Here is a 19,959-nt window from a genome sequence, read left to right on the forward strand (position 1 = left end):
TAAACCCTGTAAATCCTGCACTGTGTGCATGTCCACCCTGTGTCCTCTTGGGGGCGCCGTTGCTTCGTATTTCCTATGACCTTGGCTTACAGACCCTTGATATCTGATATTTACACGAATGACATGAGGGCCACGACATCTGTGACGGAACACAACTGAGCATTTTATCGACGCTATAAAGTCAGCGTTACCGAAAGACGACGAAATGGCTTTTAGTGACTCCCTCTTCCCTCGTCTCCTCCTTGGCTTGTTAAGATAAAGAGTGCAAAGCTGGCTGAGAACCTGGAGTGACACTTTTAGACCTTGTAAGCTCTAAGTACATTTGCATCCCGTGGCCACACGCTAGCCACGCTCGAGACAAACTCGACATCCGACCCGAGAAAGTTCTGTCCGTGTCACCCTGGGTTCGTCACAAACAGTCTGGTTTTAACAGTGCGAGAGCCAAATGAAACGCAATCCTTTTGTTTCTACTCTATCGTCAGAGAAACTGAGAGGAAATCACGACTTACACCTGTGTAGGAATATCAGTAATACCTATCGTTAACAGTCAGAACAGCAGGAACAGCTTACACATAGTTATTGCACAAAATATATATTGAAGTACACATATTACTTATAGAAGGGAATCTGTTTTGTTTTTTTCCCCATCGAGGAAAGCTGCTTGCCTGTGTGTGTGTGTGTGTGTGTGTGTGTGTGCATGACTCACATTTCAAAGATGATGGTGTTTTTGTGTGGTTGGCAATCGGCAGTCAAAAGTAACATTTTGAATAAAAAGTGCTGGAAGCGTTGCATCTATGGCGTTTTTACAAATCACCTGTCTACCATACAAACAGCATTTACAGGTACTGCGACAGGGACACGAGTGGGGATGGACACGAGGAGCTTTTCAGATTCTCTGGGGGAAAAAAAAACTTTTTTTCCTCAACAGGGGGGAAACGGAGACAGCCTTTTCCAGGTAATATGAAAGCACAAATCAAACGAGTATGTACAGTTTCTAGTATTGGCCTTTTACAGATTCACGTCCGGAAGACATATCTCTGAGAGCTCCGGGGATCTCAAGGCTGCGAAATGGAAAATGTGCGAGCTGAATGTGTGACTGTGAAGGGGTGAACGGGTTTTGTCAGTCTGCTGTGTGTATGTATGCATGTGTGTGTGTGTGTGTGTGTGTGTGTGTGTGTGTGTGTGTGTGTGTGTGTGTGTGTGTGTGTGTGTGTGTGTGTGTGTGTGTGTTTTATCCTCTGCGAAGCTCCCTCAGCTCTGCAGCGACTTTACGCAACTCTGCTTCAATCTCCAGCAGCTCCTGTAGACCGAAGATATGAGAATGTTTGATCCGGCAAAACAGGACGCACTGTGCTCTAGATTACAGCCTGTAAATAACATTTATTGGGTACAGATGAAAACTACTGGATACCTGCTGGCAGGTAGAGTGACGGACACAGAAGTAAATCAACTTTTAATTACTCTTTTAACTACCTGGTCCATATTGAATGTGCTTCAGAAAGGGTTAAAACTATAATAGCTATAGAAATCTTCACAATATTGAAGAACAAGATCTGTAGAGTGTTGCATTCTGGGTATGAGGATGCAAACTTCATTGTTGCTAGTATGTACCCCTGAATACCATGCTAGTGAGCCAAAGCTAATGAAACTCTTTAAAAAAACGTGTTGTTTAGCAGACACCTGTATCTGTTCAGGGTTATACATATTTTGATTACTGTTCATTATTGTCTGTGAGTAACATGTTACCTACATATATGTCCGGGTAAAGAGACAAAACCCCGCCTCTTCCGGTGTTCCCTTCTTGGGACATTTTTGTGAAAGAAAAATATGCACGGTAGTCAAATATTTCTTTGATCCCGTTTGTATTGTGCCATGAATTACACGGTTGATGTTTGTCAATTCAAAAGATAATTTTGAACGTCAAGCAAGTCGCAGTTTGTCATGTTTTTGTCGTAGAATGAGTTAGTTTTGCGTGAAACCGTTTAGTTAACTACATGTGTGTAATGTGTGTCACCAGAACGGCCGCTACCTTGGCTAGCAAGCTAGCTAGCTATAGCTACCATCATAGTGTAATTCATGGCACAATTCAAACGGGCTCAAATAAATATTTGTCTCTAGCCATTGACTACCGTACATCTTCTTTCTGAACTAAGGTACCATGGTGGTCAACCGGAAGGGGCGGGGCCTCGCCTCTCTAGTACATACTAAATACTTGCACTGTTATTTGTGTCACCAAACACAGTCACATATCACTTGCACCAACTTACCTCCCCTTCATCTTCTTCGGCATCACCCTCCTCGTCGTCCTCCTCCTCCTGCCCCTCCCCGTCCTCTCGAACGTATTCATCCTCATCTTCCTCGTCTTCGTCCTCCTCATTCCCGTCCTTGTACCTCTCACGCTCAAACTGCCGCGTGGCTTCATCGCTCGCTTTCTCCATCACTCTCTTCTGCTGCGGCTCCTTCACCTCGACCGCCGCCTCCGTCGCCTCCTTCTTCTTCTTCTTGACTTCATTCTCTGTTTTCTCATCGGGCTCCTTGTCGTCTTCGCCCTCCTTCTTCTCCTTCTTCTCCTCTGCCGTCCTCTGATCCACGCCGTCCTCTTCCTTCCCGCCCTGCGTCTCCTGCTCCTCCTCCTCCTTCACCCGTTTCATCTTCCTGACGAGTTCGTCCAGCTCCTCCTGCTTCTCCTTCCGCTCCCTCTCCTGCTCCAGCTTGCTCTTGCTCTCCTGCTCCTTGAGCAGCTCCTTTAGCTCCTTCTCCACCTTCTCCCTCTCCACCATCAGCTCCACCTCGTTCTTCTTCCTCTCCTCAATCCTCTGCTTCTCCGAGTCCTCCGCCGGATCTCCCTCCTTCACTTTGTCCTCCTTTTCCTTCTTCTTCTCCTCCACCTCTTCCTTCTGCTCTGGTGCAGAGCCTCTCTGGATCTCCCTCTCCTTCACCGCCTCATAGCGCTTCTTCTTCAGCTCTTTCAGCAGTTCTTTGAGCTCCTCGTCGTTCCTCTCCTCCTTTCCTTTCTTGGTGATCTCCTCAGCCAGCAGCTCCTCAAGCTCCTTGGCTTGCTCCTCCTCCTTGTCCCTCCCTCTGTGTTCGATCCGTGGCTCTTCCATCATCTTCTCCTTGGTGTCATCGTCCTCCTCCGCCTCCTTTGAAAGGCCGGTTACGTCTCTCTCCTCCTTCGCCTCCTCGTCCCCTTGCTTGAAGTCGCTCTCGTCGTCAGCCAGGTTGTACTCGTATCGCTCCTTCTCGTCGTCTCGCTCCTTGTCTGTCTCTGCAACGGTCAGACTGCAATAATCAGCGCCATCACTTCAAAACAGACATTCATTTCATTCCATCAAAAACAAGTGAAACACTAAATCGGAGCTGCTTTGTTTTGAGCATCGATGTGAATTTGTTCGTACCATCGTCAGCCAGCCTCTGCAGCTCCCTGAGCAGACCCTGATGTCTTTGCACTTCATCAAGTTCCTCTGCAAAAATAATGGCACGCAACACTTCAATAATACCAGAGCGCAACCCAAAAAAATACCAAACAGAGTATCGACACAACAAATCAGCCAATCAATACGCAAACAAGGCTAAATAGATGGAGGAATTAGTTCATTTTAAATTGAACCTTTAATCAAATCAAACGTTTCGTCTGTAACAAATATCATCATCGCCTCCAAATGTCTTATTTTGTCCCACAAACCCCCAAATGTAGCTACTTAAATACTTCTTTATTATTCTTTATTTAAATATTGATGAACAGATAATTAGAGGTGTCACCTGCTAGCTGTGGGCCACACTCATGTTGTGGCCCGTCTTCGTTCAGAGTCTCCTGAATAATACATTCAACCTATAGAGGCACCATACAAAAAAAAAAAAAGAGACACGGACACAACTTGTTTGAGACATTTAACAAAGAAAACAACGATAAAGTGAATGATACGGGGAATAAATAAGGACTTGTTTCTGACCTTTGCATCATCAAGAGGTGAGGTTACTGGCCGGCTTCCCACTGTGGCACAAAACAAGGAGAATGAGAAACACAGAGGAACTGCTTTGTTGACTGAGCGATGGTTAGTGCTGCGTGGGTGGAGCTGTTCCCTTATTAAGGTAAGCACAGTTACCTTGGTAAAGAGACACAGCAAAGAAGCTTATCTCTCTCCAGGATGCAGATATTCCCAAAGGCTTTAGCTCACAGGTATCGTTCCCGCCCCCCCGGCAGATCATTAAAGGCACACTCAGCTGTGCCATCAGCACATTTTTTTCCTCACGGAGATACTCTGAATCTAACAAGGTCCTAAATATCAGCATAGATCACAGTCCATGTTCATCTCGCGGCCCCCGTGACCTTTGTGTTCTGTTGTTATGTATCGGGTGCAAATTACCGTGCAGTCATTTAGTCCTGAATCTAAATGTCAGAGAGAAACATTCTGGTCACGGTAGAAACACGTCTTCTGGTAAATTGACACCAAAAATACTTTTACTATTAATCTCTACTGTGATCTGAGACTGAGGCACAATGCTGACGCTCAGTTTAGTGCCTTCACTGACACGACAGATGTGAGTTTGATCTCGACTCATGTGTCAGCACACAGCCGGATCAGCACAGATCAGGATCAATAGCACTAATTGATACAACCCCCCCCCCCCCCCCTCCCTACAGACACGTGAGCTCTGCATGTCCATGTGATGGAGGGTGTGTGTGTGTGTGTGTGTGTTTGTGTGTGTGTGTTTCTAAGCTGGGACACCCTGGCCTCATAATTAAACCTGGCTCTGGGTTTTATTGGCTTGTCCTGCTGCCCAACCGAACCTCCATGTTAGAAATTGAGAATAATCAAAAGGAGTCTCTCCAAAATAATAAGGGGCTGCATTCTGTGACACATTCACATTTAGAGGTAAAGACTATCTAACTGTGATGTATAGATTCAGTTGTACTCGGTGTGGGTGTGGCCTGACAGTGATCGTCTTCACTGTGGCAGCTGAACAGTTTACCGTCTGCTCTATGTAGGTTATCTTCCTGTGTTGCTGTTATAACACAGCGCGTGACGCCACTGCAGACTCCCTATCACCCTATTTTCATCCGCATGTCTCCCCAGAGTCCGACGTCCCTCTGATATTAACACTCTACACTAGAATACACTTTAAAAAAAAACTAATTTAAACGTTATCACCGCAGCTGGCGCATGTCACCGTGCAGCGCGCGCGCGCTCACACGTGCGCCGTTCCGCTCACCTGTGCGGCGCTTTAATTCGCTTTTATGTTGTTTTAAAGAGGATTGTTTAATAAAAATGTTGTGTTTGAAATATCCACCAACCAGTAACAGCACCGCGAGTCCTGCAGACAGACACGTGAAAGGTGGACGCATGAGAAATTATGTAACAACGCTTTTGTTTAGCCTGTTAAGTCTAAACCCGCTGAGGCTTGATCTATATTAACACACACCTTCTGTCCCATAAAGTCCCATTGTGACGCGTTCGGTTTCGTCTGTTTGCAGCTTTCTTTATTAATGGTTACATGCCGGTAAAAACAATAACAAGGGCTACAGATGAGGCTCGTCTCCGGGCTTAGCTACTCGCATTTTGTACCGTCATTTCATACCTAGCGACACACACACACACACACACACACACACACACACACACACACACACACACACACACACACACACACACACACACTCTCTCTCACACACACACACACACACACACACACACACACACACACACACACACACACACACACACACACACACATTGTAGCGGTGTAATGCATGTGATAAATAGTCCACTTACCCCCGACGGCAGCCCAGAGAAAAACCGCGGTTATCAGAATTCCCATAGGATCCAGAAAGTGAGGTTCCTGCAGGAGATAACCTTGAAAATAACGGGCTGGACCTTCTTCACACACCCGCCGAGCCGAGCGAGGTGGAGCCGTGTGTGTGTGTGTGTGTGTGTGTGTGTGTGTTGTGTCAGGTGACTTGAGACCAGATCAGAGCCCAAACCCTGCTATGATGCCAGAGATGTCAGTTGGTCGTCCTGTACTTAAAGACTTAAACAAAATTTCAATATGCTTCTCAAAGCTAGTCCATTTTAATAATAATAATAATATATATATTATTATTATTATTATTATTTATTAAGCACCTTTAAAATCAGATTTTATATTTTACAAAGTGCTACGACAGATAAAGCAATATAACACAAAGCAAATCTAAAGGATACAAAATCAGCTTTATAGAAACATTTAACACATTATCTGTAAACCTGCTCTATTCACACCTCACTAAACATGCCCAGAGAGAATATTATTATAACAGCTATTATAACAGAACATTATTATAACCATGCAAACACGCATCACCTCTCGTGGCTGCTAATTAATTACTTCAATTACATTAATTATTGATACTTATACAGAGGTGACACACCTATGGGAGTACTATATATATATATATATATATATATATATATATATATATATATATATATATATATATATATATATATATATATATTTGTTTTCCTGTTCTCCATCTCCAGCCTCCTCCTTAAGGTCACAAAGTCATTAAGTGTTTACTAATATATCTATAATGTAGTAAGCAATGCATGAGGCAGAAATGAAACACGTATCTTTTTATTGGTTATTCGTTATCATGGTCCTCCTCGATTTCATGGCATTCAACAAAATAAGACATAAATATATTTACAGTGACAGTGAACTGCATTATTAAAGGTCTGATCCTCTGCCTCAAAACATCGATGCACTCAATTGATTTAATTTAAAGAACAATGGAGATCATTCGACCCACCAGCAGACGTACAAACATCCTTATTGCATCAGGGACAGTTCACCCAAAATCAAATTCCTCGTACCTGTAGCGATATTTATCAATCTAGCTTTAGAGAAGTCTGATGTCTCTAGAATGGGACAAGATGGGAGTCAAAGTGCCAAAAAAATTACATTTGAAAAACTCAACAGCAAAGACTCTTCCCAGAAATCATGACTCAAGACTATCCACAGATCTCGTCTTGAGCGGCTTCACGTAGGAACTATTTCCTTTATGCCATAGTCCCTTTAAAGATCTACTTCCTGTCTGGACTTGGTGGTGTTGAATGGGAACTGGCTCCCCTCAGGTGTTTGCAGGTGTTTGCTTTTGTTCGTTGTCATCTGGTTTTGGGAGCTGGTCGGGGGGGTCGACTGTGCTGGTTGGGTCCGATGTATTTCAGTGGAGCGTACTTTGGCGTCTCGATGACTTCTAAGCCCAAATAAGGCTGCAGGGCTCGGGGGACCCGCACTGTTCCTTCCTGGGGAGAAAGACGAAAAAATAAAAAGCGTCGTTAACGACACTGATGATAAGTCAAGTGGTTTCTAAAATGTCTTGATGTTAGCAGTAGCTGTGTTTCCCCCGATTGGGTTGCAGTAAATCCCTAATAAAATTACATTTGTTGTAGTATTTGACATGTAGTTGCTCTTTGTAGTTTGTTAAGGCCCATTTTTATGGAAGATTTAAAATGCCTAAATAATTAAAATTAAATATATTACACATTGTTACATGAGTTTCATTTTAATTACATTTAGCTTTTTGTGTAATAACTGAATTAATTTAATTAATTGCTAAATGATTAATTCATTAATCATTTAGCAATATAGAGAAAACTGCAGTCTTATTTCTATATTAATATGTCATTAGAATTTATATTAAAATGTTTTGACTGACAGCAGTCACAAGGGGGAGCCACTTCATCACAGGTGCATCCAAAGAAACACGCGTAGCTCAGTGGAAGGTGGATGAGGTAACAGTTTTGTTGGAAGAAAAAATACATTTTTAAACACATTTTCATTTAAAAAATGTTCTGCAAAAGCAACAATACTCTGTCTGTGTTTCAGCTGCGGACATATGCTTTTTAAAATATTTTTATATATAATAGGGGTATCCTACAAAACAATATGATATTGGGGCTTTGGGGTATATTATAATATCTATTATGGTTCATATAACAACCTCATTACAGCGTTTTTCGCGACTACTCCTTGAATCCATTTAGTCATTTTCTGAAGCAGTAAAGGATTCTGGGTTTCCCAGGTTTCTGGGAGCCCCCGTGTGTGAACTGAGCCCTTGTGCTTGGTGTCTTACTTTGGTCTGGTGAGTCTCCAGGATGGCGATGATGGTTCTGGGCACGGCGCACGCTGTGGCATTCACCTAGAGAGGAATACAAACAAGCATCACGGAGGTGGCACGCTGCTGTGAGCTAAACCCTGAGGAAGGTACAGCAGCGCTGCCTCGTCTGCAGGTCTTACTGTGTGGGCGTACTGCAGGCTGCCGTCCTCTCGCTCATACAGGATGCTGAGGCGTCTGCTTTGGTAGTCTGTACAGTTGGACCCACTGGAAATCTGGCAGAGAGAGAGAGAGACAGAGAGAGAGAGAGAAAGAGACAGAGACAGAGAGAGAGAGAGAGAGAGAAAGAGAGAGACAGAGAGAGAGGGAAAGAGACAGAGAGAAAGAGACAGAGAGAGACAGAGACAGAGACAGAGACAGAGAGACAGACAGACAGACAGACAGACAGAGAGAGAAAGAGAGAGGAAACTGTGATCAGAATCAGCCTCCTGGCTCTGTGGAGCTCGACAGATATGATGACAAAAATCAATCCTAGTTTAATTCAGGGGTTTAGAGGAATGATGAGAGTCACTGACTGAAAGCATGTGTGTGTTCACGCACACCCTGCCGCATAAATGACCTCAAATTAACACCTTTACATAAGTCATAGTCGGCAGATATCTCACACAACGTCCAGTAATGTCCCCATGCATCTGACTTATTAAGTAGGTAGCTGATAAAATGTGACTGACCTCTCCATAGCTGTCCCTCCCAGGCATCCAGGCTTCGATGTCATACTTCCTGTGTGCTGGAGGACCCAGTTCCTGTGTCGGCATGTCCAGCACTCTAACACAAATACAACGGAAATAAGAGAAAAATATAGAGACGCAACTCATACAAATATCCTAAATATCATGTCAAATGTAATGTATGAAAGAACAGGGTCACTGACCATGTATGTGTGTGTGTGTGTGTGTGTGTGTGTGTGTGTGTGTACTAACCTGTAGTGTAGTTCCAGTGCAGAGAACATCTCTTTCTGCAAAGAGATGAACTCCTCCAGCAGCTGAGAGCTTTCCTCTCCCGTCTCATCTGCTGTCACTCCAAACATCTCTACCTGGAGAGACAGAGACACAGAGACACACACACACACACACACACACACACACACACACACACACACACACACACACACACACACACACACACACACACACACACACACACACACAGTTAATTACAAAGCTCGTTAGCATAATCATGGAGTTGGCACTTGTTTATGATCTTTAAAATGATTTGCAGGTTTCTTTAACAGCTAACAAAGAGCAAATCAAATTAGCATATTTCCATCCAGGCTACTCTGGTGTCTCTAATGTTTTGTCCTCGTAACCTTGTTGAAGTGATGCACTCTGTAGAGTCCCCACGTCTCTCTGCCCGTGTCCGTCTCGGCTCTGTAGCAGGTGCTGCTGCACACCGTCCTGCAGCGGGAGGGGGGGGGGGGGTGAGACACGTCGCGTCAGCTACAATTACTCCACAACACCTGTAGCAAAACGAGGAGCGAGGGGAGCGTCTCACCTGACAGGCAGGTCCTTCCAGTTTACTGCGTGGTCCATGAAATAGCCTGGAGGACAGAGACACGCGTCACATACTTAATAGACATGTCAAATATCGTTAAACATGCTACTTTATTACTAAAACATCTGCATTACCATCATAAGCAGCTGCAATATCAGTAAAATAACTGGAACTCCTCCATTGTGGCCTATTGTGTACATCTAACGGTAACTAACTGTAAAACACAAGAGGTCACCGAACTACATGAACCAATAAGAGTGACACAGCTTCTCTGCCACAGCGGGTGCAACAGAGCCAACAAGCGGGTCAGAGAGATGTTACTGATAAGCATTCTTACCGGTCGTGTTTTGCTCGAAGGAAATTAAAAAAACCTCGAAGCGATTGCGCCGCGATAAGACTCACCCGCCACTCCGACCTCTCCGGTCCCTGCCAGGTTGAGGTCTGGGAAGCGGGCCTGGTCCAGAGAATAGACCTGAGAGCGATGGGCGTTGGGCTGCATCCCGCAACCCTCCTGGAGGCCGGAGAGAACAGAATGACGCAGAGAACGAGGAGAGGAGGGGTCAGCGAGAGTGGGTCTGCAAAATCAGGTAGAAACAGATGGAACAGAGTCTTTCTACTCACGAACACAGCCCCCTTCATCATGTCGGGAACTACCATGGGAATGAAGCCCTGTGGGAGTCAAAGGGAAGTTTAATCTCATATATATATATAATTAATAACAGAATAGGCGTGCTGACTTTCTAACTAATATCTCCAAGCACAGGCTTACCCGTCGCTGCAGTGTGTCCAGGGCAAAGTTTTGGAGTGCAGTCTGGAGTCTGGCCCCGGCTCCCCGTAGATAGTAGGACCTGTGGCCTGAGACATGAGCCAGATGTCTGCAGGAGGTATTAGATATATTGTATTAGATATTATGGTATTTAACATATTCAAAAGAACTAAACTAACATCCTCTGTTCATCCTTCAATCATGTGAACAAAAGGATTAATAGTACAGTGCACAAGCAACTGGAATATCAAGTGGGACAAGTCCTCAAAACCAGCAATCAGAGGCGTCCTCACCTCTGTCGGATGAGACCTAACTCCTCCCCCAACTCCACATGGCCTCTGGGCTTGAAGTCAAACTCTACAGCAGAGAAGACAGATTATGAGATTTTAAACACACAAGCTTAAAGCACTTTTAGATTATTATTATTACTCACCTGGTTTCTGTCCAACCAGCTCCACCACCCTCGCCTGGCTCTCATCTCCAACTGGCTGAAAAAACAGGAAAGAGGAACGTGAAGAAGTTTTGAACTAGGTTTTCTTTTAAAAAGACACACTTCACAGAAGAATCTCTCCCCACATGCACTGGACAAAATGTGTGTGTGTGTGTGTGTGTGTGTGTGTGTGCGTGTGTCCTCACCACATCAGGGTGCGAGGCGTTGGGCAGTCTGAGCGCTCGTCCGTAGTGCTCCTGGTCCAGCTCCGTTTCTTTGGGGTACAGCTGGTTCAGTCTGCTGCGGATCTCGCGGCCCTCCTGCAGAGCCCGAGCGTACTCTGGAAGCTGCGTGGTGAACCACAAGCAGTCAGAAACTGGTCCCACGTGTGATTTTAACCACCGACCAGTACAGTACACCGACTGGGGGGGGCGGCAAGACCGACAATGACCGATTCAACAGCAAAGCATTAAAGAGCTTAAATTATTAAGTGGCGAACTTACACTAGCAAGGGACTTCTTGTCGTTCTTGGTCTGTGGGGAAACAGTATGCATGTCACAACACTGGATGCAGCTGTATGAGATTAGTGGTGACTGTGAGCAGAGCTGTAATAACCTTTACTGACCACTAGAGCCTTGACTGTGTCACTGACGTGTCTCTTCTGCTCCTCCAGTCCTGAGATCTCCGTCCTCACCGCCTGGAGCTCCTGCCACACACTCACCTACAATGTGGACACACAGCCGATCTATTAGAGCGACGGTGGAACAGTGAGGCTCTCCATTAAACTACAAATGTACACATTCCATGACAACGCTTATTACGGCTCTATGTTTACGTTTGCTTATCTGGCTTTGTTTAGTTGCATTTGAGAGATTCTAACAAGCTGAGTCAAATGGGTCAACATAGTGGACCAATAGAGCTATTTCCTTGAAGGAATACTGTGCTTATAGTTAGTATTGAAACGTTGTAATAACTACTTTATAACAGAATATAATGGTGACCTGCTGGTGAGACAGTTGGAGAGTTTTAAGCCCCCACTCCCCCACACTGATATATGTTCAGAGTGTGACACTAGAAAGCTATTTTCAATTTTTCATTGCTCACAATGAATCAGAGCAGGATTTTTTACACCACAACAACACAAAACTAACAAAAAACATCAGACCAATAAAGAGTGTGTTTATATGTCATAAAACGTCTTTAATTCCAATGTTTCTAATTCTGTATGTTATATGACACACCGATCATAGTCCACTCCTCACCAAACAGTACAGCACAATGCAAACTGTTTTACACAAATGCTTTTGGCTCAATACATAATATGTCATACAGTTATATGAACAGTCTGTGTTTTGATTGTAAGGAGCCACGCAGCCAGCTGTGTGTGGAAATTTAACCTCACAGAAGATTAAGTTGTCACTGTTTTAATGTCACAAAAAGCAGTGAATCAGCAGCTGAAATAACACTCACAATACTCCTGACATCGTCCCCTCGCAGGTCGCCCTTCCTGTTCTCCACATTCGCTATGACTTTGTCGGTCTCCTCGCACACTGCTCTCATGTCCAGCTCGGGCTTGTCGCTGTAACCTTCGCGGACATGCTCGTACAAGCTGCTCCGGGCTCCTCCGTGCGAAAAGCGCTGCGGGATGCACACGCTCGGCCGTGAACATTGTCTGACCACCGGCTTTAACGCAGTCAGTGCAGAGCCTCCAAATCTCACGACCATGCTGATGCAGGTCGCCATGTTTTGTCTTGTGGTCAATGTCGCATTCACCGGTGTGGGAATAATCGGTGCTGTACGTTTGTGTTGTAGGCTCCCGGTCAGCCTTTTCGCCATTCACTTTCAAAGCATGTGCGTTTGAATACAAAATTATAACTTAAATGAAAGAATAATAAGTATGATAGCAATGATAATACATTTTTTCTGTCTTTTTTTAGCTGCTCGTGGAGCCAGTGGGCACATTTGTCGGCTGTGAAACGCCCGTATCTGCCCTGAATGCAGCATGAATACGGAAGTGAGTGTTTCTGAAATACAATCGAAATATTTTATTTAAAAATATATATATCAACTATTTAACGCAACGGTTATCATATAATGTCAAAGAGATGAGCGGGAAAATATTTTTACATTTTTTTTCCCCCCAGTGACAGAAAAACCCAGACTCAGCCCCAAAACAAATCGTCACGAGCCAAAGGTCAGCCAATCAGATGGGCGGAAGTTTAACGTTGCGGTAATCCGGTTCAGACGTGACAAGTGCGGCCGACTGAACCTAAACTCAGTCCTCATTTTAATGCCCCGTAGGCTCTAAAAACTAACGTTACACTCTTCACCACCGAGCCGGTCGCGTGTGGATAACCGCCATGGTGGACTGATATGTCGCGAGGAGCTTTGGCACAGCGGGAGAATTGTTCCTTTGTAAGCTAGTTTTTGGTCCGTCCGTTAGTAACCGTTGGTGATGTTGCACGAGTCCGTCCGTTGGTGATGTTGCATGAGTCCGCCCGTTAGTAGCCGATGGTGATGTTGCACGGGGCTGGATGAGCTAGTCGACGAGCCTTTCAGCTGAGGCCGGAGGAACCAAAAAGGAGACCCAGATGAGACTTAGGAAAGCCCCCCGAAGCTCCAGGTAGTACACCGGGTTCTTGGATACAGTTAGCCGGGGCCCTAAAAAACTGTCTCACCAATTCCTGTTGAGTGAGACCCAATCAGCTTTCACGGTGGAAACGAGAAGGAGAGCAAAGGTAAGCTAACTATCCATATTCATATTCATAAGCTGATGCTACAACAGCAGTCTGCCATTTATTAAAGCCAGTCTTTTTTTGTCCTGGTAAAAAAAAATCAAAATTGAAACATACAGCGACATGGGAATGGGGTAAATCTGTAGCATAACCTAAAAGCAAGCTGCATTAAATGAGTCTGGGAAGCTAAAATACACCATCATAGAGATGGGTGTTATCTGGGTTATATCTCTCATGTTGTTTTGTCTTTGTTGGTTAAATCTTTGCTCTACTGTTTAGTTAGTTAATTTAATATTATTCTATTTCATTATATATATTGTGCAAATGTCCCCTTGCGGGATTAATAAAGTATCTGTCTATCTATCTGTATATATAATATTGCAATACAACCACTATTATGTCTGTATATATATTTGAGTTATTGTGGATTTTTTTACTTATTTAATATTCTTTACTGTTTTATTACTTATTTATAATAGTTTTGATCTTGTTTGTTACTATGTGTCTTATTTCCACTGTCCACTATCCTGCTGTAATCCTGTAAATTTCCCCGCTGCGGGACTAATAAAGGATTATCTTATCTACTTCAGATGAACGCTGTGCGGGGCGGGACGGTCACCTGGCGTCCCCAGCCGTGGCAGGACGGGGACGGGGGAGGAGGGGAGCCTCTCTCGGACAGCGACTCAGAGGAGGAGGACTTCCCCGACGACAGCACCACACCACTGGGAGACTACATCACACACGGTGAGAAAGAGGAAGGGTGTCGTTGGGAATTCATACTCGCCCCTCTCCCTCCGTTTTCTCCCCCGTCCTCTCTTCTTCTTCTCCTTTCACTCTCTGCTGTGTTTTTTTTTTTAGGATTGAAGCAGCTCCTTGATGCTCAGCAGCTGTGTGACGTTACTCTTCTTGTGGAGGGAAAGAAGTTCATGTGTCACAGGTATGACATTTTGAACCAGAACCACCTAATATTTCATGTATGTACTGAAAGATCAACAAAACTAAACACTATAAAACGTAGAACTGTCTCTGAAACGAGTGTCTTCTCTCTCCCCTCAGAGTCCTCTTGGCAGCCGTGAGCCCCTACTTCCGGGCCATGTTCACCAGCCCCCTGGTAGAGTCCCGCCTCACCGAGATCCGACTGGAGGAAGTGACGCCGTCTGTCATGGAGACCGTCATCCAGTTTGTGTACACCGGTGAGGCGGGGCTCTCTCTGGACACGGCCGAGGATCTGTTTGTGGCCGCCAACCGGCTTCAGGTCATGCCCCTTCAGGACCTGTGCTCCAGGTAAATAACAGTTTTCATCTTTACATTAGCTTTATCAAACCAGCTTCTTGTCTCATTTGCTCTCTTCTCTTTCTCTCCCCCTTGTGGTTGTCCTCTGCTCTTATCTCTCCAGGTTTCTATTTGAGCACCTCTCGGTGGATAACTGCCTGGGGATGTACTCTCTGGCTCGCTCTCACCACGACCAGCTGCTGCTGCGGGCCTCTCTGCGGCTGGTGGCCCAGCACTTCCCCCGGGTGGCCCGGCAGAAGGACTTCCTCCTGCTCGATCACGGCACCTTGGGCAGCCTCCTGAGCTCCGACCGCCTGGGCGTGGACTCCGAAGCGGAGGTCTACGACGCGGCACGCCGCTGGGCGGAGCACCAGCCCTTGGACCGCTACGCCCACATGCCGGCGCTGCTCCACCACCTGCGGCCGGGGCTGCTGTCCCAGGAAGAGAGCCGAAGACTCTGCCAGGAGCTGGGGCCCGCCGCGGCCGGCGAGGGCCTCGGGGGGCCTCTGAGACCACGGGAGGGCATGTTTGAGAAGAAGATTGTCTGCGTGGACCTGACGCCTCGGGAGGAGGAGAATTTAGCCGCGAGGGACTACACGGTGGACTGCTTTGACCCTCGGACAGGGAAGTGGGAGAAGTTGGCGGCGCTGGGTTCACTGGTCAGTCCCGGCTGCACGGCTGTAGGTGACCGGCTGTTTGTGGCGGGCGGGATCCTGCGGACAGGCTCCGTGTCTGCAGCCGTGCACGAGTATGACGCGGTGTTGGACCGCTGGATAGAGAGGCCCTCCATGGTCCAGCCGCGGGCCATGCTTGGCCTGCTGGGCTGTGGAGAGTCGGTCTTTGCCTTGGGCGGTAGTAACCGCTCGGCTCTGCTGGACTCCAGCGAGACCCTTGAGCTCGCCACGCTCCAGTGGGCTCCGGGGCCTCGCTTACCGCTCCCTCTGCGCGCCTTTGCCTGCGCGGCACTACGCGGGCGACTTTACCTTCTGGGTGGAACCACACTTGAACAGAACCGGGCCGTGGTCCACTCAGGGGTGCTCATTTATCACACTTTGACAGACTGCTGGACACGAGTGGCTCTGGACTCCGGCGCCACCTGCCTCGCCGGAGGGGTAGCGGTGCGAGGAGGAGTGTGCGCCATCGGGGGATACATGAGGGATACGACCAAGTTCCTGGACGGGAACTACACCAACCTGGAGACTTTAGACGCCACTGGGCGTGTGCTGTTTTTCAGAGAGGGCCGGGGGTCTGGGGTAGAGAGGGAGGTGACTGGGGGAGGGGTGATGGTCACCGCGGACCAGCGGGGCGGGGCGGGCGGCGGGAGCGACCGCGCCCCGAGCCCCGTGGTGTTTCCCGGGCTGCCGCGGCGGATAGCGGCCGGGGGCGTGGCCAGGTGGAAACGCAGGATTTACGTGCTGGGCGGGGAGAACGGCTCGCGGTTCTACGACAGCGTGTACTGTTGGAAGCCCGGCTGGCGCAGCTGGGTCCAGAGACGGGAGAAACTCCCCGGAGACACTGGAGGGGTGAGCCAGTTCGGGTGCACCACTTTAAAGTTCCCCAAGAAACACATCCTGTCCAGACTGAGACTAGCCAAAGAAAACTGCAAGAAGGCGGCTGACTAGCTTGATAGGGACCAGTGCGACTGAAGAGTTTGAAGTAGCTCCTCTTTGACCTCACGACAGGTTGGTGGTGAGACGAAGTGACCATTGTATACAATCTGAGTGCAGCCCAGAGAACACCTGTAATGGACTGGATGCAGGCAGATCGTATGAAATGTGTCACAGATCGTCAGATGTACAGGCGGAGAGCAAAGGGAGCCAGAAACTGGTTAGAAGTCAGGAATCATGCACCTGAATGTGACCCAATTTACTATTTGTGAGAACAGTAAAGTCCTTTTGTATGGAAGCCCGTTACCGACATAAAAAACAAACAAAAAATCACAAAAAAAATGACGTTGGTCATTATCGTGAATTAGGAGGAAAGAAACGTAACATGATGAAACATGCAGCCCCCCGTGTTCCGGTTCAGTTCACGCGGATCTGGTTGTTTTTTTTTAACTCAAAGTAGAATGAGGCCCAGGTACTGATAAGATGATGTGGTCAAAGAGCTTAATGAAGAGGCTGTTTGTGTAGCGCAGCTTGACGCAGGCCTGGATAAAGGTGTTCACTGTGACGACCACAGCCAGTGTACTAACAGTTATTATTTTACCTACCTCAGCCAGAGTAGATTATCATTTTAATTTAAATGATTGACCTGGATTGAATGCATATTAATTGCAAATAGAAGATAGGCTACAATTCTAGCAGCTTTACAGTAACAGTAGAAGTCCATTATTATGAAGCCATATAACAGTGTTCAAGAGCTGATTAATAACTGAATAATATATTAGTTTTTTTGTCTTATCACTTCATTTTCTTCTCAGAGTACACCATAATGCTACATTTTAAAGCTCATATTTAAAATAAAATAATTATTATTAAAGCAAGAAGCAGTTCTGGAGTAGAAAGAATAAAACCGATGTGGCTGAGGTGGTAACCTTCATTGAACAGCAACTGGAAACATCTGGTCAGTGTTATGGTTACAGATGGATGCATCATTTTTTGGCGGAAAAAAAGTACCCCCCCCCCAAAAAAAGTGATTTTTTTTTTTGTTGTTGACAGAAACGGGCTTCCATACCTTTTGAGAGAGAAAAAAGGGCCTTTTTATTTCATTGTAATATTTCTTTTTTTTGCTGGTGTAATATTTTTTTTTATGGCTGTTCAAAAAAACCTGTTTCAATGCTGTGAATTTTTCAGCAGCGTTTAGTTTAGACACAAGGATGGCGGCACATCTCTGACCGTTCTATGTTCCACTTCATTTACCTTTCTTCTTCTTCTTCTTCTTCTTAACGGGGGCCTGTAAAGCCTTCTGAAGCTGCACTTAAGGGCTAGAGAAAGAAACAGCGAAGACGTCCTTCTGTCCTCCCGTCTCATACGAGGACGTCGGTCAAATCCTCACGACTGCAGAAAACCCCAGTGGGGTTTTTGTGAGTCACATCAGGGCCTCATTTGTTCAGGACCATCTGGTCCTCTGGTCCCAAACACGGCAGAACGTAGAACCAGATATGTGTCTTTTTTTTTTTATTACTCAAACCGCGCTCATGTTCGGTGTTCTTAAATGCCTCAAACGAGTGGAACATAGCAGTGGGAGGAATGTGCGGAAACAGCTGGACAACACGCACTAAAAGCCAGAACCTCTTCCATATAAGTCTATATATGACAACGCGTGCTTCACGCTCATGACGGTACCCACGGCCTCCTCGTGTCTAAACTACCGCACCTCTCCCAAACCTTCAGGCCAGAACAGCTGTCTTTACTTGACTCCCAGTGACACAGGACCTGTGAATGTGTTCTGCATGGAGGTCATGGAACATCTGAACACATTAGCACTGCACCTAATTTATTGAAATGTTTCTTTCAACGTTTATTTTTTTTGTTGTTGTAACTTTTTGCTCTGACCGGCACTAAGAGCTTAGTTGGACCCGTCAAACAGCAGCAGATGTGTTTTAGATATGAACGTTTTTTTTTGTTTTGTTTTTTTAAGTAACTTATGGTTCTGATTTTATGGTTAGAAAGGTTGCCCACAAATGTAAGCACATTGTTTTTGCTGTAAGCCGCCATGTTTTCTTCTGTTTTCCTCTTATTTATTCACGTTGATCAGATCCAGACACTTCTTTTTTGGGGGGGGGGACACCAGCTGTTTCTAAAAAATGGCAGAATTCTACCAGTGACGTCATCAGATTGCACACTACAAAACAGAGCTGGAAAATATGTGGATATTTTGGGATTTTTGCCATTATGGAGCCACTCTAACTCCTGAAACAAAAAAGAAAAAGACTTCTATGACATTGAAATGAATGGGTTTCATTTGCTAAAATGCAGCAGGGAATCATTTGTAGTTAATTACTGCAGGTATTAGTATTCAGATGTGACTTTAGATTAGTTAATAGTGATACAGTTTAGATACTGTGAATACGTTGTTAACCTAATGCAAATAAATGAGGATGGATGCAGGATGTGAGTCCGTAATGGCAAAAAGAGGACTTATTTTTCCAACCTCTTACAACTGGGATGAGACAAAAGTGTGACTCTGTACAGCAAAGTGGATTCATTTAAGTTTACTGAAGTCTGGAACGTAGGAATTCAAACCTGCTAAAAAGCAATAATTTGGTGAGAAAGAGTTTATTTTCCCACGACGAAATTGTAAAACGAGACCATCGAAGCCAAATTCATGTAGCTCCTGGAAGCTCTGCGGTCCGGTTTGTCTCATAACTGCACTGTTTTACACTTACATCAACAAACCAATAGCATCAAAAGAACACTTCATCATTCTCCGTCAGCCTCAAGAGTGGAACTTCCCTAATTCTCCCAGCTAACGGCAGATGTTTAACGCCACAGTCCAGTTATTTCCAGTGAGAACTCCCCCAGCTGTCTCCGAACAGATCTTTAATGTTTCACTTTATTTCAGTAGGTTGGTCACTAAACACACAAATGACATCATCCTTCTCATTTTGGTTGGTGAGGAGACGTGAGTTTGTGTTTTGTTGAAACTAAATTCACGTCACACCTGCAGGGCTCCACAGCGAAGGCCGCAAGAAGCCGTCGCATTTGTGACGTTTTGGGAGTTGGAAGTATCCCGTCATCGCATACAACGTGCACATGACGCGTCTACGTGTCACATTGTCACTATTGAGCCAACGTATGATGGAACGGTATCTTCATTAAATGACGAAAAATGATATTTTAAAAGGTCACCGTTGAGCCCTGCATTGTTTCTTTCTTTTTTATTTTCCAATAATAAATGTTCTGAATTTTCACCTTGAAATGTCAAATGAGCTGTGAAAGGTGGTCGTGTGTGTGTGTGTGTGTGTGTGTGTGTGTGTGTGTGTGTGTGTGTTTTCTATGAAGCTCTTTTGCACACCGTGTGTCCATTCAGAGAAGTGAAGCTGCCCTCATTTGTACAATGTGAGCTGAAAGGCAAACGGATGTTTAGATGAAAGCAGTGCTGTCAGATGATTAAAGGACTGTTTGCTTCTTCTTCTTCTTTATTATGAATATTTGATGTTTTT

General features: G+C 45.6%; 3 protein-coding genes across 3 annotated transcripts; 1 reads left to right on the forward strand and 2 right to left on the reverse strand.

Moving 5' to 3' along the window:
- Nucleotides 1-1,145: 1,145 nt before the first annotated feature.
- LOC137869292 (DNA ligase 1) lies at nt 1,146-5,915 on the reverse strand. Its single transcript, XM_068706612.1, has 6 exons — nt 5,775-5,915; nt 3,954-3,994; nt 3,763-3,832; nt 3,399-3,464; nt 2,268-3,268; nt 1,146-1,300 (listed from the first exon to the last, which is right to left on the reverse strand). Exons 1-6 carry the CDS (start codon nt 5,818-5,820, stop codon nt 1,232-1,234), a joined length of 1,293 nt encoding a protein of 430 aa, XP_068562713.1. The 5' UTR covers nt 5,821-5,915; the 3' UTR covers nt 1,146-1,231.
- Nucleotides 5,916-6,599: 684 nt separating this feature from the next.
- sars2 (seryl-tRNA synthetase 2, mitochondrial) lies at nt 6,600-12,588 on the reverse strand. The gene is made up of 16 exons (XM_068711047.1): nt 12,316-12,588; nt 11,471-11,566; nt 11,349-11,378; nt 11,052-11,192; nt 10,849-10,903; nt 10,709-10,772; nt 10,419-10,524; nt 10,271-10,318; nt 10,052-10,160; nt 9,650-9,695; nt 9,465-9,552; nt 9,079-9,191; nt 8,830-8,923; nt 8,281-8,373; nt 8,117-8,182; nt 6,600-7,286 (listed from the first exon to the last, which is right to left on the reverse strand). The coding sequence occupies exons 1-16, from the start codon at nt 12,586-12,588 to the stop codon at nt 7,146-7,148; spliced, it is 1,563 nt and encodes a 520-aa protein (XP_068567148.1). The 3' UTR covers nt 6,600-7,145.
- Nucleotides 12,589-13,086: 498 nt separating this feature from the next.
- si:dkey-260j18.2 (uncharacterized protein LOC325231 homolog) lies at nt 13,087-19,928 on the forward strand. Its single transcript, XM_068706714.1, has 5 exons — nt 13,087-13,583; nt 14,171-14,324; nt 14,439-14,517; nt 14,637-14,864; nt 14,977-19,928. The coding sequence occupies exons 2-5, from the start codon at nt 14,171-14,173 to the stop codon at nt 16,472-16,474; spliced, it is 1,959 nt and encodes a 652-aa protein (XP_068562815.1). The 5' UTR covers nt 13,087-13,583; the 3' UTR covers nt 16,475-19,928.
- The last annotated feature ends 31 nt before the right edge of the window (nt 19,929-19,959 follow it).

Source organism: Cebidichthys violaceus, unplaced genomic scaffold, assembly GCF_023349555.1.
Source record: "Cebidichthys violaceus isolate CVI_PGR_0920_01 unplaced genomic scaffold, fCebVio1.0.p SCAF_1, whole genome shotgun sequence".
NCBI classification, from domain to species: domain Eukaryota; kingdom Metazoa; phylum Chordata; class Actinopteri; order Perciformes; family Stichaeidae; genus Cebidichthys; species Cebidichthys violaceus.